The sequence below is a fragment of the Brienomyrus brachyistius genome, chromosome 21 (assembly GCF_023856365.1).
Source record: "Brienomyrus brachyistius isolate T26 chromosome 21, BBRACH_0.4, whole genome shotgun sequence".
NCBI lineage: Eukaryota > Metazoa > Chordata > Actinopteri > Osteoglossiformes > Mormyridae > Brienomyrus > Brienomyrus brachyistius.
The window spans coordinates 1,163,637-1,180,427 of record NC_064553.1 but is presented as its reverse complement, the minus strand read 5'-3'; the positions used below and the strand labels follow the sequence as shown (position 1 = coordinate 1,180,427).

At 54.4% G+C, this 16,791-nt stretch overlaps 2 protein-coding genes across 4 annotated transcripts in view; one reads left to right on the top strand and one right to left on the bottom strand.

The window, feature by feature from the left end:
- The first annotated feature begins 470 nt into the window (after positions 1 to 470).
- On the top strand, positions 471 to 13,768 carry zzz3 (zinc finger, ZZ-type containing 3). Of its 3 annotated transcripts, none has more exons than XM_048988653.1 (12): positions 471 to 578; positions 6,123 to 7,515; positions 8,695 to 8,833; positions 9,102 to 9,249; positions 9,485 to 9,609; positions 10,528 to 10,599; positions 10,684 to 10,785; positions 11,000 to 11,095; positions 11,186 to 11,335; positions 11,449 to 11,583; positions 12,006 to 12,106; positions 12,479 to 13,768. In XM_048988653.1, the coding sequence occupies exons 2-12, from the start codon at positions 6,185 to 6,187 to the stop codon at positions 12,621 to 12,623; spliced, it is 2,544 nt and encodes an 847-aa protein (XP_048844610.1). In that variant the 5' UTR covers positions 471 to 578; positions 6,123 to 6,184; the 3' UTR covers positions 12,624 to 13,768. The 3 variants fall into 3 exon arrangements, with proteins under 3 accessions (XP_048844610.1, XP_048844609.1, XP_048844611.1); XM_048988652.1 differs by lacking the exon at positions 471 to 578 and adding an exon at positions 634 to 1,414; XM_048988654.1 differs by lacking the exon at positions 471 to 578 and adding an exon at positions 1,454 to 1,780.
- Positions 13,769 to 15,389: 1,621 nt separating this feature from the next.
- The window catches only part of ak5 (adenylate kinase 5), a 28,497-nt gene continuing 27,095 nt past the window's right edge, over positions 15,390 to 16,791 (bottom strand). Inside the window, exon 14 of the mRNA XM_048988658.1 lies at positions 15,390 to 16,786. Coding sequence (XP_048844615.1) covers positions 16,721 to 16,786 — 66 coding nt within the window. The 3' untranslated portion in view covers positions 15,390 to 16,720. The remainder of the gene's footprint in view (positions 16,787 to 16,791) is intronic.

Genomic DNA, 16,791 nt, shown 5'->3' with positions numbered 1-16,791 from the left:
CGACATTTTTTCTGTTGAGATGCTATTCTGCCCGGCCTTATGGGCCTGCAAAAGGTGTCGTTATATGATTTTCCCCAGGGAGGAACCTGGTATGTACAGCTTCCGACGACGTTCAGCAGTATCCTGTGAAATCCACGTATACCTGGCCTGCTCCCTCCTCGTACAGTTTTTAAATTTCATATTTCCCTTTGAAGGATTTCAAACACCAAACCTCTGTATTTGAATGTCCTGTTAAGTAAATGCAAATGCACCACCAGCGTAAGTGCATAACGTTTGTCTCGAGGTGCATCCGGCTACAGAGAGATTAATTCTAATTATATCAGCTAACAAAACAAAGCGGGCTTTTACTGGTGTCGGCGCACGTCAGGGACATCGCCGCTGCGACCACGCCGCAGCCCTCCGCCCCTGTGTTTTACAGCCTGCACATCCTCATTCTGCGCTCGTGGGGGCGATCCGGGACGAGCCGAGCCGAGCCGAGCACCGCGGCATTGTGGGATTCGGTGGCGCGCGCACGGCAGCCAGGGGGATAGAAAACATGGCGGCGGCCGAGCGCGCTGCGCACCGTGTGCGGAAGTGAGGTAAGTGTGGATCTCGAGCTTTAAACGCCGTGTTTTTTTTTAATTTAGCGGTTCGGACGGCCGAACTGGAACTGCGCAGGTATTCCGCAGAAGCCGGCGGGGCCGTCGGGTGGCCGGGCTGCTTTCTCCTCGGCGCGGAGTCGAGCGCTTCGCCAAAGTTGGGGTGCTGCAGGAGCCGCGGCTAAGCTAGCTGGCTAGCCGTGCGCTGCCCAGCGCCGCGATCGGGCCATCTGGCTGCCAAGCTGGGTTATTAGGGGGCTGCAGCCATTGTAAACACGCCAGGCGTCGCTCGCCCTTTGTCCGCGCTTCGCTCTCCCCGAGAACAGTGCCCTTTAACTAGACCGGTATAATCGTCCTCCTCGTTTGTTTTCCCCTTTTCAGACCTCAGCCAGGTAGTCGGCGAAACTAGTTGTACCGAGTTTAAACGGGAAAAAAAGCACCGCTAATTAAGCGGCTAGCGAGCCTCCCGTTAATCCGTGCCCGGGCGGCAGGGTGCCGCCAGCCCGCTTCCGAGCCGGGCGCTCCCCGCTGCCTTCACGCCTCGTAGAGGGGCGACGGGGCTCGGGGAGCAGAGCCCACCGGGGCAGAAACCAGCCGTGTTACATAAGTGGCTGTGGCCGCCTTGCGTCGCCGCCGGGGCCCGGGAGAGCCGCGGAGCGGCCCGCCTCACGGAGGTCGGGAGGATTAAGCGGGCATCCGCTCTGCCAGATGGACGCTATGTAACTTCGCGAGGGTTGGAGGACATAGCAGGTACATACTACGGCGAGCCAGTCACTGGGTAATGGCCCTACAGAGACGATCTGCAGTACATCTAACCATTCGGCGGGTTATCACAGGTGAGGCTCTGACTAGCTGTCATCGCATCTTCGGCGTCAGGGAGGCCGAACTTTGACTAGGAAGCAGCAGCGTGTTGACTAGTTGGTCTGAAGTTATGGAGGTTGGCGCCGGTTACCGGCAGGGTGACCCGGGGAGCCGCAGACACGTGTAGCCTCATGTGCTTGACCCGGTCTCACCGGTGACGCTCCATGCCTTTACTTTCCCGCCGGCGGTATCCAGCGCACATCGGCTTTTAAATGCAACTTTCAGTAACACCGACAGCTTATAGCTGGGGGAAATTCACATCTACACAGTTGCAGGGAACGCCACTGTTAAGACATCGTTGTACTGAAATGAAACTGGGTACAGAAAGGTCCTTCCTTCAGGTAAGCTTGCCGTGTGACGAGCAGGGTCCCGCCCTCAGGGTGTGATGGGGAGGCAGGTGCGCACCTGGCCCCTTGCTCCAGGAACGCCCACTCCCCAGCAAGCAGCGCTGCCATTGGCTGCTTCCAGCAATGGGTCCTGGAGGGGCTCCTCTCTTCACAGCAGTGGCTGATCTTGCCTGGGGTGCACGCTGATGTATCTTCAGAAGACCATGCCGGGCTGTCAGTGGCCAGCAGTCTTCTTGGTACTTTCACTCTATACTGAAGTTTCGGCACTGTTGTCAAGTCTCACATATGGAAGGGATCGTTAAATGGTTCGCACTGACGCAGACTGATTGGAACGTTTATGCATTGTGCTGATATGGTACTGCGCACTGTAAAGCTGTGCAGTGGGAGTTCCTGTGAAGGGCCACTCGTACCTCGGATTCTTGACATTTGCTTTCCTTGCAGTGTATGAAGTGAAGCAGCGGCAGTTGTTGGGGATCTTAATGTATGTTATTCTGGCAGGATTATGAGGATGGCCGCCATTGTTGCTTCAGCAGCAGACCCACCGGGCCCCTTAGCCATGGCCAAGGTGACTGTTGGCAGATTTCTGCATGCGACTTGCATGATGCTCTTCTGCGGCATCCGCAGACAGTCGGCACGTGGACGGTCATGCGTGGTTCAGCGCTCCTCGACCTTCCTGCCTTGTGGTTCTCGGAGTAGATGCTTTATTGATGAAGGCTCTGGTGGTAGCTCTGTATCTACATGCTCAGCCTTGTTTTGGGATCTCAGCTCCACTTATTATTGATGAGGCCAGCAGCTCCTGGGCTGTGCTGTTAATGTGCCCTTTTCATTCAGGAAGTTCTATCTTATGTCCTTCATTAAACAATCATTTTTCTTTCTGATAGCAGCCGAGCTCTTGATCTAATTTCTGTTTGGTCTTCATAGAACTGTCTGTTCAGCATTTTGACTTAACATTCTGCAGAACATACATCATATAATTGTGAATTTGACCTTCGGTGGCTCTTGCAGACTGCCAGAGCCGACCTGTGTAGGAGGCGGGTGGCCTGCATCCCTGGTAAATGCCTTAGCGTTGCTTAAACCTAAACTTGCACTTCGGGAAGGCATTTGATGCACTGTCAAAAGCAGGCAGCATGTCTTATGTAATCACCTCGGGGGGGAAGAAGTGCACACAGAGTACTTCTGCCCGTTTTATCTATGGTAATTTGACAGTCGTAGTCAATGACAGAATTGTTTTTGTCTGCTTAATTTGGTTTCCATTGTTGCGAATGGGGAAATGTGCTTGTTGTGTATGGGAGCTGGGCACAGCCCTGCAGCCCCAGCTGGTGTGCACTGTGCAGGCTGATAAAAAGCACAGTGCAGGAAAACTCTGCCAATAGCTGGTCCATCCGGCCTGGTGTAGATATTACATGTCCAGCATTATCTTCGCTCTGATTGTGAATACTCAAGGCTGATAGTGACCCCCCTGTTCATCTCCTCCATGCCTAGTCTGATCCCTTCCATCCCCTCAGGATCTCTGGGTCATTCTGGAGTGCAGTGTAAGAGGTGTGTGCTGAGTGAGAGGGCGTGCGGGCCTTCCCAGGTCACTCTCTCTCTCTCGGAGTGACACCTATCCAGCGCTCTGTTCCTGTAGCTGGGCAGTATTCTGTAGTTGCTCTGGGTGACTGCGGGCACAGCAGTATGCTGGTGTGAGGCTTGGCCCTGGCTGCAGAGCTTGGGTGTTTCTCAATTCGAAGAACGCAAAGATCATACTTGTGGTCTTGCCAGCTTGTCTCTCAAGAAAGAACTTGGAGTGCAATGAATCATGTGACTGGTCTTATTTGGCATGGATGCAACTGATGCATCCTTGATACTTGGGTGAGTGGGTGGGGGGCAAGAGCAGCATCTGGGGGATTTTTTACCATCCTCTATACTTCTGTTCTTAGTATTGCAACTGGTCTTCGGCCATGGATGATGACGTAAAACGGGACTGAGAGCACAAGCATGGTGAAGTACGCATGCTGAGAATCTCCCCTTGTGTGAATTCCGCTACGTGTGGATGTATGAGGCAGGCTCCTCCCTGCCGCTGCAGCAAATCGCTGAGCCCCTCCAGCCAGCACAAGTCTGCCGCCGTCCATCCCTGACATTTGTGATGCATCCATTGATCTAGGCCGCGCTTCAGCAAAACATTAAACCCTGTCACCTCCTACTTAATTGCTTGTGTACTTCAAACACTGGCCGGTGAAATGCGTGCATGTGGAAACATTTCTATTAGCTAATTACAGATAAAGCACATTTAACCTTGCTGGGTTTTTTGCCAGCATGATTGCACGCCGCTTTTTGCTGCTAATAGTTTGGGGGTGTTTACAGCAATTTGTGTGATTGCATGAAGTCACATGGATGCTCTGTGGTTCTCTTTTGAAGTATCAAAACAACAGAAATTGTGAATGGATGCCGTAGATTGACTGGCTGCGCTCTTTGCTTGTGGAATTTTTGCCTTAACTGAGTATCCGGCGTGACCCTGGGCGATATGTGTGTGTGAGTGAGTTCAGGGCGCGGTTCCTTTCCTCTGGCCCCCACCTGACCATGGAGCCCCCGGGTAGCTGCCTGGAGTTGACGCTCCCCCCTATGACGCCATGGGCAGGGCTGGCAGCTCTGTCCCGCTTTCGTGTCGCGCTTCCTGTTCGTCCCAGTAGATGGCAGTGCACTGGGTTCTGACTCGTCCGTTGCAGCACCTGGCCTTCTGCGTGGCGGTGTTAATCCCCTCCATCTGGAGGACCTGCTGCCTTCTGCACTCTCTGCCTCATGCTGCCGACTGTCCTCTTACTCTTCCTTATCACGGCTTCCAAAGCACCTTCTATTTTCCTGGACGTTGACCAGCTGGCCTTCATTTTTCCCTTCTTTGGGCGCGGTGGTCCTGCCTGCTCGCTCCGCGGTGCCGAGCTCCTTCATCCGCCGCTAGATCGCAGGGCTCGCTCGCAAGCGCGTCTTTTTCCCGCTGCTCCTTAAACGAGGTTCCCCTTCGTCCGCTCATGGTGCCGCAGCTAAAACCAGGATGGTACCTCGGGATGAAGGCCGTGTCCCTGCCTGTCTGCTCTGGCTTGTCCAATATGTGGTTTTAAAGTGACTATGTAGATTAATTTTTAAACAGGATCTTAAATTACATTTTTCTTATTAAATTTTAAGGTTCTTTCTGTCCCAGGCTGGTTGTTCACGTGATGCCGAGAGCTTATACATGAGCTTCATGTCAGATTGTATTCTTTGTGTTCGTCTTGGTTGAACATCCCTGACCCTGTGTGTCACGTGACCCTGCACTCAGGCAAGGCAGCAGTAATTACGGCGCCATCTCTGCAGCTGCAATGTCAGTTAGCCTGATGCACGTTCCTGATTAAATGTTCTTGGGACTGTAATGGTGCGTTCCATTTGCCTTCGGATCCGAGTTTCAGTTCCCAAGATTACATCACATCCGCTAAAAGCTCGGGAAACCGAGCTGGATGTCTTCCATTTCCCACAGAGGTAGCAATACATGATCCCCTATCAAAAGGCAAGATTCTTTGCTTAAGGTACCTCAGCTTCAATAGCCTTTATCTTCGTTCACTTACAATTAGACCGAACTACCCTTAAATCCGACATATAATCCGACTAATCATGAAATCCAATTCTGTTCCGGTTAACCGTTAGCCGTTGTTAGCAGTATCAGTTGATAACACATTGCGCGGTGCTTTACGTATAAAACTCCTTAGCAGCACGTCCACAGATGAGTTGGATGTTATAGTGTGTGCGGCCGATTTAATGAGCCGCAAATGGGAAGCAGAGCTTAAACTACAACATTCCCTTCTGTCGATAAAGGGCGCAGCCATCTTGGATTCTGAACTCGGGATCCTCTGTGCTGCTCCCTTAGAGATATTTCTCGGCTCTCTGAGAAACGAGAGCACATGTCGTCACATCCGGCTTCAGGACTCGGAAACCGAGTTCCGAGGGCAAATGGAACCGTAAGTCATCATCATCCTCTCTTCTGATCAGTGGTGATCAGTCTGACAGAGCTGGAGTCTCCTGAGCTTCGCGTTTGTCTGCTGCTGCTCAGTAGGATTTGCCCAGTTTCTTGCCAGCATCCTGGACTCCAGCCCTCCGTCTGATCCGTCAGGGTCCCAGACGAATAGAGGCTGCTCTCCTCTGTTTTGGTTTATAGTGTTTTATCTTCAGCTGAGCATGTTCTGTGGAGAGCTGTATGTCTGGTTTTAGACGCCGCTGGTGAAATGTACCTGTTGACACCTGTCAGGCGTTCCCGTTGCTTGGTGTCACTGTCATATGTTGGCTGTCTGAGCTCACCCTAATGCTGCTGTCTCTCTCTCTCCCCATCCAGGAGTCCCGAATCGCCGCAGAGCTGCGGCCCGCCATGTGGAGGCTGTAGGACCGGGCCATAGCATGGCTGCTTCTCGCTCCACACGTGTTACCAGGTCATCGGTGGGCATAAATGGATTGGATGAAAACTTCTGTGGTCGGACCCTCAGGAACCGTAGCATCGCCCAGTCGGATGACTCCTCGCCGGCCCCATTGCCCCGGGCCCGCTCGCCCAAGAAAAAGCTGGACAGCCAGCAGGGGGCGCCACAGCAGCCCTCCCCCAAAGGGAGTCATCTGGGGAAGGTAGCCGACGCCAAACACCCCCCGGGGGAGCGGGAGCCATGGATGAGCCCCCGCAAGCGCGGCCTGTCTTTCTCAGAAAGGGAGGCCCCTGACAAGGAGGAGAGCCAGCCCCGTGAGGCATCGCCTCCGCTCAAGCGGGCCAGGGGGCGCTCTCGCTCCGGTGACACCCCCGGCTCCCCAGCCAGACCTGAGAGGCCGTCTCTGTGCGATGCTCAGGAGGCAACCGGGGGCGAGCAGGACTCCCAACACAACGAAGGCAAGTCTGAGGCAGCAGAGGACTCCAAAGAGGCTGGCGGGCAGCCTGTGGATGGCGGCGAGGGCCATGGGGTTGCCAATGGGCTGGCCGAGCGGGGCCCTGAGGGGGGCCCCACACCACCGTCTTTGGGACTGAATGCCGCGATGGACGGTCCTCGTGAGCCGGGGAACAACCTTGGGGATGCGTGCTGTGATTACGCATCCCTGCTGAACGGCAGGCAGGGGGCACCTTTTCCCAGCCCCCACCCTGATGTGCCTTGTAGAAACTCGCACCCTGAGCCAGTGGGGCCTGTCGGCTCAGTGGGCCCCCCCTCTGAGGCCCCGCTGGAGGAGGAGGTGGACGTGGTGGGCGACGCCAGCACGCTGGCCCAGGCGCGAGCCGCGGATGGCACCAACAGTGGGGGGTGTGCAGCGAACGACGAGCCTCACATGTCAGGGGAGGGCGACCCAGTTTGTCCGCCTCAGGGCTCCGCCCACAGCTCAGCAAGTCCCGCCCATTGCCCACCAGGCCCTGCCCAAAGCCCCCCCCACACTCCCTGCTTCAGTGAACCCCAAGAGCATCGCTACGCACTGAGAACTTCTCCCCGAAGGGGCAGGGGCAGCCCGCCTAAGCTGAGCTCACCCCCCGGGGAGGAGCGGGAGGCCGAGGCCCCCCCTGACACAGAGAGCACCAGCAGCCCCCGAGGGGAGCCGGAGGCCAAAGAGAGCGGGGAGGTGGGCTTGCCGGAACTCAGAGCTCCCAGATCCACCAAAGAGCCTGTAGGCGGTCCGGCTGCTGAGGAGGAGGACGACGACGAAGATGACCCAGACGTCTATTATTTCGAGTCTGACCATTTGGCTTTGAAACACAACAAAGAGTATGTGAATGCAGCAGGGCTGCCGCCACCTCCTACTGTTTAATTCGGGGTTAATGCTGCCAGTTACAGATCTGTGTTTAAACAGGCGGCGTTCTGTAGTTGGGTAGTTGTGCCTGCTGGGGGCGCCAGTAGAGATGGACAGGTACAAGTGTGTGGCCGGACCATCCAGCCAAAGCTGCCAGGCCCTTTGTTGGCCCCGAGCTGTAACTCTGCTCCTGCCCGTCTAGCTGCAGGACTCGGCCTCCTGGCACATAATCACCGCCTGCTGTTCTCCATTTTCCACAGGCCCCAGATCAGATAGAGGCCCAGCGTTCAGCCATTTACCAGTCATGCATGCCTAGACCCTGCATATGGCTCCTGTCCTGTTTGAGGACGCTTCTTAAGAAGGCCTGAAATATTTAGGAATTGTCCTGATTGGCTGAGGTGATTGTGGGCGTGGCCTGACGTTTGTCTCTGCATCCCTTCGCAGCCGCCGCCCTTCCTGCGGTTTGTGTCTCATGCAGGGCGGGGCTCACATCCGCAGCTGGTCGGACAGCGAGTGCTATGCCTCCGTCAGGGCGCACGGCAGGAGAGGAAATCTCTCTCAGCTTCAGAGAGCAGATGGACTGGAGGAAAGAAATGTTTAAGTTCTGGCTCGTGAAATTCAGCGGCTGTAATAGGTGACGGGTGACAGTGGTGCTGGTGACATGAACACCACACTCCCGCAGCCTTTTGCTCCCGTTCTGGATGTACGGTCCAGTAGGTGGTGCTGGTGTGCCCGCCTGCTCCCACCGCCTTAATGCTGGCTGCCTGCAGTTGCTGCTCTGGGCTCCGGATGGCAGTAAAGCTGACTATGATCGCAGCACATGCCCTTTAATGCAGGTTCCCTGTTTGTACGTTTAAATGCCGCTGACAGGCTTTCATTTGGCTGTGGCCGTGCGTGTCGCGGGGCGGGGGGCTGGGCGGGAGCCGTCCAGGACACACTGACCCACACTCTCCCGCGCCTCTGACCTTGGGGACGCCCCGTCGGCTGAGCCTGGAATGTTCCAGCGAGGCCTCTTGCACAAACGAGGCGTTTTAAGCTAAATGCGGCGGCTCATTGGAAGCCTTATGATCGGACTGACAGGCCTCTCAGATCAGCCCCACCTTTGTGCTGCCAGATGATCTGCGTGTTTGTGTCACGTCTGTCTGTGCCACCAGCTACCAGAGGCTGCTGCAGACCATCGGCGTGCTAGAAGCCCAGCGGACCCAGGCCATCCTGGACTTGGAGGCTCTGGCCCGGCGTCAGCAGCAGGCCCTCAGTGACCCCGTGGGCTTTGTGGAGCAGCTGCAGAAGCAGGTATGGCTCCGGAGCCACTTTACCGGTCAGTTCTGACGGTTATCGTTCATGCCTGTTTCTGTCTGTCCGCTTCATGCTTGCGAGGCTCTGCATGCTGAGGCTAAGCTGTGCTGCAGAGTTAAAGTCCCGGGGATTCGAGATTTTTCCACCTGTTCCGATCCGAGAACAGCAAGTGTGAGGCTTGTCATGCAGGCCGTCGTGAAAGCAGGGTTTTGAGATCAGCCGTGTTCATTTAGGCCTCTCCCTGTCCCTGCTGCATTCTGGGTAGATGGTTCTGGGCCTGCCAGGCCCTCAGCGTGTGGTCCAGCTCCCAGACATTGCGTGGGACCAGTACACCTCGGGCCTGGGGGACTTCGAGCGGGAGTTCTGTGACAGGAAGCGGAACACTCGGAGGACCAAGCTCATCTTTGATAAAGGTGAGAGCACAGTGCTGCCCCCCGAATGACCGTCTGACCCCCCCACGCTGCCTGTCCTTATCCTCTGCTGAAGGACGTCTCCCATCTGACCCCCCCACGCTCCCTGTCCTTATCCTCTGCTGAAGGACGTCTCCTCTTCAGCCCCTGATCCGCCCTATACTGTCTGTTGTACGGTTTGCATATTTATGCCGGCTGCCATAGTCCTGTGAAGGTCACATGTCGCTTCTCTCCGCAGTGGGGTTGCCAGCCCGACCAAAAAGCCCTCTGGATTCCAAAAGGGACGGCGAGTCTTCAGCACTGTACTCCGCGCTGCCCTCTAGCGATGGTCCGGACCACGGCGGCTCCAGCAGCCGCTCTCAGGTACGCAGCACTGTCACGCCCAAGCAGCAGTGCCTTGTTTGCTGTGTGTCTGCGTGACCCGTTTGGTGTCTGAGTGAGGAGGTCGTTCTGAGAGCAAGATACCACCACGCTCTCTTCTTCATGTCCTCTTCACTGATTGTCCTTACACAGTCATCTGCTCTGCTCCCCGCTAAACACACACACACACACACACACACACACACACACCTGTTACGGCACATTTTCCAGAGTCTGTTTCCGTGGAAACACGGAAGCCCCTCCCTCTGGCTCCGCAATTTGAGGCTGTGGCCACTTCATGTGTCTGAGGCTAATGATCCTTCCGGCCTGACAGAATAAAAATGGTTGCTGTGAGCCCCCCCTAGGGTCCGCAGCTGGTACGGCAGCCTTTGCGTTTGTGTGCATTTAAGCTCCTTGCTTATTGCAGGACTTGGTTATTAGCAGTAAGGTAGACATGCTGCTGTCTCACAATCTTTATTATGAAATTATGTTTTTTAATAGAAAGTGTCTCCTCCTCTCCCTCTCTCTGTCTCTCTCTCCCTCTCTCTGTCTCTCTCTCCCTCTCTCTGTCTCTCTCTCCCTCTCTCTGTCTCTCTCTCCCTCTCTCTGTCTCTCTCTCCCTCTCTCTGTCTCTCTCTCCCTCTCTCTGTCTCTCCCTCCCTCTCTCTGTCTCCCTCTCTCTGTCTGTCTGTCTCTGTCTGTCTGTCTCTGTCTGTCTCTGTCTCTGTCTCTCTCGCTCCGTCTCCCTCTCTCTGTCTCCCTCTCTCTGTCTCCCTCTCTCTGTCTCCCTCTCTCTGTCTCTCTCGCTCCGTCTCTCTCGCTCCGTCTCTCTCTCTCTGGGTACACTGGGAGCACATCCCTGCTCTTTTTCCCAATAACCGGTTACCCTCATTTGTTACTCTTTCCTTGTCTCGCCCTCAGATGATCAGGGGCCGGAACTGTGACCAGAATAAATCAGATACGTTCAACCAGCTGTGGACCATAGAGGAACAGGTATGGGAGAGACACCCCCCCCAAGCAGCGTTTGCAAACCGGGGGCCTTTGCCAAACTCGCTCTTCTGGTTCCCCCCCATACAGAAGAAGCTGGAGCAGCTCCTGCTGAAGTTCCCCCCCGAGGAGGTGGAGTCCAGACGTTGGCAAAAGATAGCGGACGAGCTGGGGAACAGGACGGCCAAGCAGGTGCTGTCTGGATGATGGCTGAGCATGTCGTCTGGGGGCTGGATAGACAGCCGTAGTTAAAGGCAGGATAATGACTGGCCAGCCTGAGTGACGGACTGTCGGTCGCCTCGGCAGTGTGTGAAGGTGTTTGTGCTATGATAAGGCTTCCCTGTGGGTAAGGCACGCTGTGTGCCAGGCTCATAACCATCCTGTCTGTGAATTACGCCCTCTGCAGGTCGCCAGCAGAGTGCAGAAGTATTTCATCAAGCTGACAAAAGCTGGGATCCCTGTGCCTGGAAGGACACCCAACCTCTGCATGTACAGCAAGAAGGTACCCTGAGCTGTCCTGCTCCCTGTCCTGCTCCCTGTCCTGGTCCCTGTCAGTGTGAGGACCCAAATCTTTATTCACTCGTGTTCTTAGGCATCCACCAAAAGGCAGCACCACCTGAACAAGCACCTGTACAGACCCTCCACCTTCCTGACCTCCTATGAGCCTCCTGTCTATATGGACGACGACGACGACCGGTCCAGCTTCTACAGTGCGCTGCAGGACCCCACCGCTGCCGACTCTGTGAGTGCCTGTACCGGCTATATGAAGCAACACAGTGTTGACAGTGAAGGCTGCGACCAGCAACCGCTGCCCCCCAGTCCCACTCAGCCTTTCGGCTCCTCACCCCCCTGCAGGATGAAGACAGCATCCCCACCGAGTGCAGACATCTGCCCGAGTACAAGGAGCTGCTGGAGCTGAAAAAGCTGAAGAAGCAGCGGCTGCGGGAAATGCACATGGAGCGTGCACTCACGCAGCACCTGGGCTACAAGGTAATGCCTGTGCAGTGCATGCACTCACGCAGCACCTGGGCTACAAGGTAATGCCTGTGCAGTGCATGCACTCACGCAGCACCTGGGCTACAAGGTAATGCCTGTGCAGTGCATGCACTCACGCAGCACCTGGGCTACAAGGTAATGCCTGTGCAGTGCATGCACTCATGCAGCACCTGGGCTACAAGGTAATGCCTGTGCAGTGCATGCACTCACGCAGCACCTGGGCTACAAGGTAGCTGAGGCTAGGGTGGCCGTGGGGGGCAGCTGGAGGTCAGCTTAGCCTCTACAGTTGATGGATGGATGGATGGATGGATGGATGGATGGATGACTTCTCAGTGGAGTGAAGAAGTAGAAGGTCTGTGCTTCTGTGGGGTGGTCTGTCCCCTTGGCTGTATCCTGACTGACCCTGGTCTCCGCAGTGTGATGCCTGTGGTGTGGAGCCCATCCAGGGGGTGAGGTGGCACTGTCAGGACTGTCCCCAGGACAACGCCGTCGACTTCTGCAGCTCCTGTTCTGACTGGTGAGCTCCACCGTGTCTTCATGATCTGCTCCTCCTGACCCATCCAGTGGGACCTCACAGTGGAGCCCAGCTGCTCCCCTCATATCCCTGGTTGCTGGTGGGTGTGCTGATGCGCTGTCCTGCACGACGAGCTCCCCGCAGCAATTATTCATGGAAACTCTAACCAGGGGAGCAAAACCCTGTCCTTCCCCGTAAGATGGGAAGTTGGGGATACAGGAATCCTTATAGAATGGAGTTTGCTTTGTTTAGATTTAGATATGTCAGGATAATGTTTTGAGCACCAAGGTCCAGCAAGTGTGTGCAGCTTTGGGGAGAAGATGCCCCCAATGCTAAAACTAACCCCCGCCCTGGTGGTCGTCTGTCCCCCTGCAGCTTCTTCAAGTCTGAGTCCCACAAGCCCGACCACCGGCTAGAGCCCATCTGTGAGGGAGAGACCTTTCTGGACAGAGATTACTGCCTGCCTCAGAGTGTCGGCTACAACTACCTGGACCCCAACTACTTCCCCGCCAACAGATGACAGAGGCGAACACAGGCTGCACTATCACCCCCGTCCTCCACGGGGCGCTCTCCCGACGGCTCAGCCATCGCAGTTCAACGCTTGGAATCCACTAAAGGGCGTGGCCGCCGGCAGTAGAGGGCGGCCACCCTCGGGGGCAATCCAGGAGTCGAGGTCACACGTCCTTGTGGTTGTCGTAGCGATAACAGGTCTTCACAGTAACACGGCTAAATGGCACCACCTACATTCCCGAGCGAGAAGTTCAGGGGGGGTCCCGGCTGCGAAAGCCGACGTGATCAGGCACACGGCAGGATAGACCTTTCAGTCACAGCAGGATCCTAAAGAGTTAACCCCATATAGCTAGATGTCTGTAGGTGAGTATTTATGAACCAATCAGTGAGCTTTCTTATCGAGGATTGAAAGGAGTTTGGCGCCAAGACCAGCTTTTTGTTTTTCTTTTTCTTTTATTTTGATTGGTCCTAGGTTTTTTTTTTTTTTTTTTTTTTTTTTTTTTTTTTTTAACCAATCACAGTGTTTGTTCTTAACACGTGCCGGTGGACTTGTGGGTCGGCTCTGGGCGAGAGGACCTCCCCTCTCACTGAAAGCTGCTTTTCCTCACCATGTCCGCTCATCATTTTCATTGTTTTAACCTTACGAACCTCCTCACTAAACCTGCTGACTTACCAACGAAAGCACTACAGCATCAAGCCGCAGGGAGCCCGCAGGGAGCCCGCAGGGAGCCCGCAGGAGCCCGCAGGGAGCCCGCGGGCTGCTTTGCTATGAAGGACCCCAGGATTAGTGGGCACCCACATATTTTCAGTGTGTACTGTTGTAATCATGTGCTGTATACAAATATATGGTGAAAAGAGGTAGTAACTGTGTACCATTTCTGTCTGAAGTTTTCACCTGTGAACCCGGCCTCCCTCCCTCTGCCCTGGGTTCAGGAAGGTTCCAGAAAGTTTGTGAAATTGCCTGCTTGCCATGCTGGGGCGCCCGTCCTCTTTGTTCCACTCCTGTACGTCTGTGTGAGGTCCATAAGGGTTTTTATGGAGCGATTTGTATTTTTATCATTCTATTTAAAGGACAGAGTCTGAGTAGTGGCCCCGGCCCCCGGCCCCCTCCGTCTTCTTTTATACGGTAGCTTTTGTTGTGCTTCAGTAGGCCGTTTTGTCCCCTGCCCACCCCCCAAACTTCAGTATCTCTGTATACGGTCTGTTCTTAAATAATGTAAAAATGTCAGGAGAAATCGTGTGAATAAAAGTATGTGCAAGTGGTCTTTCTACGTAGCGTCGGCTCCCCGTCTCTCTGGGCCGCGTGCTGCACCGGCGGGTCCATGTGACATGACGTGCCGATCAGTGTGATCTTAAACCCAGCCACTGACCTGCTCCCATCACCCCTTCTGTCTAACATGGTCATGTAAATGTTTGAAGTGAACACTAGGGGGCGCCAGTGCATTAGGTCATAGGCAAGCCGGTTGCTCTAGTAATGAATGCGTATTCCTGACTGGGGGGTGTGGGCGTTCGCCGCTCTGACATTGACTGGTATCTCATTTCACCACACGGTAAATATGCAGAGAAATGTGGTTTTACTCTTTTGCAAGTTTAATCTGTATTTTAATCAGCTCTGTGTGTCTCTTACACAGTCGATGCAGATCTTCATGTGAGAGGCAGCGATTAAAGTCGGCTGTACCTGCAGTTAGCCCCCCCTCCGACAACGCTCTCACCATCGCCCCCCCTCCCTGGCTGCCGCTGCTTCCCCCCTTACCCTGGTCTGTGGCATTTCTCTCAGGAAGGTCCTGAGGTTGCAGGGTGCGTGCCCCCCCCCCCCCCCACCCAAAAATACATCTTGCGTGCATCAGCCTGACAGGCACAGCATGAAGCCCCCACCCCAGAGCAGATGGGGGGGCCCCCAAAGTTGGCATGAAGCTTAGTCATTTTTAGACCACAAAGGTGAGAAGCGTCCCGTGAACTGAAGTAAACATTTTTGCCGTTTAAATCCTGACTTGTTTTACACCGGGTGTGTGTGGGTTCTCTTCGTTTTGGATCAGAGCTAGTGCTGCTTAGTTAAAGGTGACCTTTCCCTGTAGCCAGCCTTATCGTACCCATTTATTTAGCTAATTTAAGTGCTTAGATCAAGAGTACAAAAGCTGCCATGTAGCAGGGGTCCGCTTCCGAAAAGCATGGCTGCTAACTCGGCGCTTTCAGCTGTGCAAGCGGATAAGAGGGGCTTCTGGGAAAAGCCGCCCAGGTCGAGATCATGGCCCCTGCTGGCCCAGACGAGGAGCTGAAGTATTCAAATCTCTGATTTATTTGGAAGGTTTGTTCTGCAAAAAAATCCCAATTCCTAACATGCCTTTGTCTCAGATATTAAATGGAAATATTATGAGCCTTTGAGCTCACAGGATCTCAGAAAAAAATCTTATATTGTTAATATTTGCCCGTTTCAGCTTAATACACACAATTACAAGTCACAGGTTGAACTGCCTGTGTGCTTCACCAGGCTGTTATAATGATTATTAATAAAAAAAATAATTTTATTTCATTGGGTGAAGAATGTTTCTGTAAAAATGTGTATGATGACCGCTGTGTTTCCGGAATGGGCTGCATCCTTCGGCAGCTCTGATTCAGTTCCCCAGTGTGTCCTGCAGCTCTGCTTGGATTTCAAATCCCAGGACGCCCAGGTCAGTCCACTCTGTCTGCAGGGAATCACTGCATGGTCCCCTGCCAAAATGGAGGTCCTCATCTTATAATTAATCAAGTGCACACTCAGAAGCAGGTAGGAAAGGTGGAAGGATGGTACATGTGCTTTATTTTCCACTTCAAGACCACAGAGCAAGAGTGCAGTGAGAGGGAAGTGTAGTGTAGTGGCAGTGACTGTACAGGGGACAGAGGGTGGTCTGTGTAGTGGCAGTGGCTGTACAGGGGACAGAGGGTGGTCTGTGTAGTGGCAGTGGCTGTACAGGGGACAGAGGGTGGTCTGTGTAGTGGCTGTACAGGGAACAGAGGGTGGTCTGTGTAGTGGCAGTGGCTGTACAGGGAACAGAGGGTGGTCTGTGTAGTAGCAGTGGCATATACAGGGGAGAAAGGGTGGTCTGTGTAGAGGTGGTGACTGTACAGGGAATAGTGGGTAAACTCGCTGTACAGGTGAGAGGGAGGTCGGTATAGAGTCACTGGTCATACAATGGAGAGAGGGTGATCTGTGTGGTGGCACTGGCTGTACATGGGAGAGAGGGTGGTCTGCGCAGTGGCAGTGGCCATATAGGTGAGAGGGGGAATGGTCTGTGTGGCAGCACTGGCTGTGTAGGGGACAGAGGGCAGTCTGTAGCAGCAGTGGCTATTCAGGGGAGAGAGCATGGTTTGTATAGAGATGGTGGCTGCACAAAGAAGGGAGGGAGGTCTGTGTAGAGGTGTTGGCTGTACAGGGGAGAGGGGATGGTCTGTGTAGCAGTGGTGGCTATAGAAGGGAGAGAGGGTGGTCTGTGTAACAGTGGTGGCTGTACAGGGGAGAGAGGGTGGTCTGTGGCAATGCTGACTGCAGGGGTGGAGAGGGCGATTTGCGTAGTGGCGCTGGTTTTGCTCTTTGCAGTGGTGAAATACTTATAAAACCCTTTTCACTTAACCTTCAAAAAGTGAATTCAAAGTGTAAAATGTGACGGCACATTTTTGTCCACATTCACTGTATGTACACTTCATAAAGACGGAAGAGCACAGTTCCTCCGCGAGAGAGCCTGCGGTCCGCAGGAGCGACGGTGAACTTTGATAGCTGACTCCATGCAATGCTAACGTACGAGATGAACATGAAAAGGAAACCTACAGAAACTCTTGCTTTTCCAAGCGCATTAGGGGTAACTTCACTTTGAGTGTCAGAGTGCTGGTATCTTACAGAGCAAGGACACAACGTGCGTATGGGGGGGGGGGGTTGGCACACGATATAAGCTTCTGGTTCGTTGCACCAAGACTTCCATTGTCATGACCTCCTTCGGGAGAGGGGGGTGGTGTTGGGCACTCCCTAAAAATCCCAGAATTCTCAAAAGGACGTGGGGGTTCAGGCCTTTGACGGCACAGAGCTCAGCGCCCAGACACCTCTTCCACAAACAGGCTTCCGTCCCGATGGCACCGCTAGTAGGTATCCAGAACGTGGCAGATCTGCATGAAAACATCCTCGGGAGGTCGCTCCGCATCAATCTAGG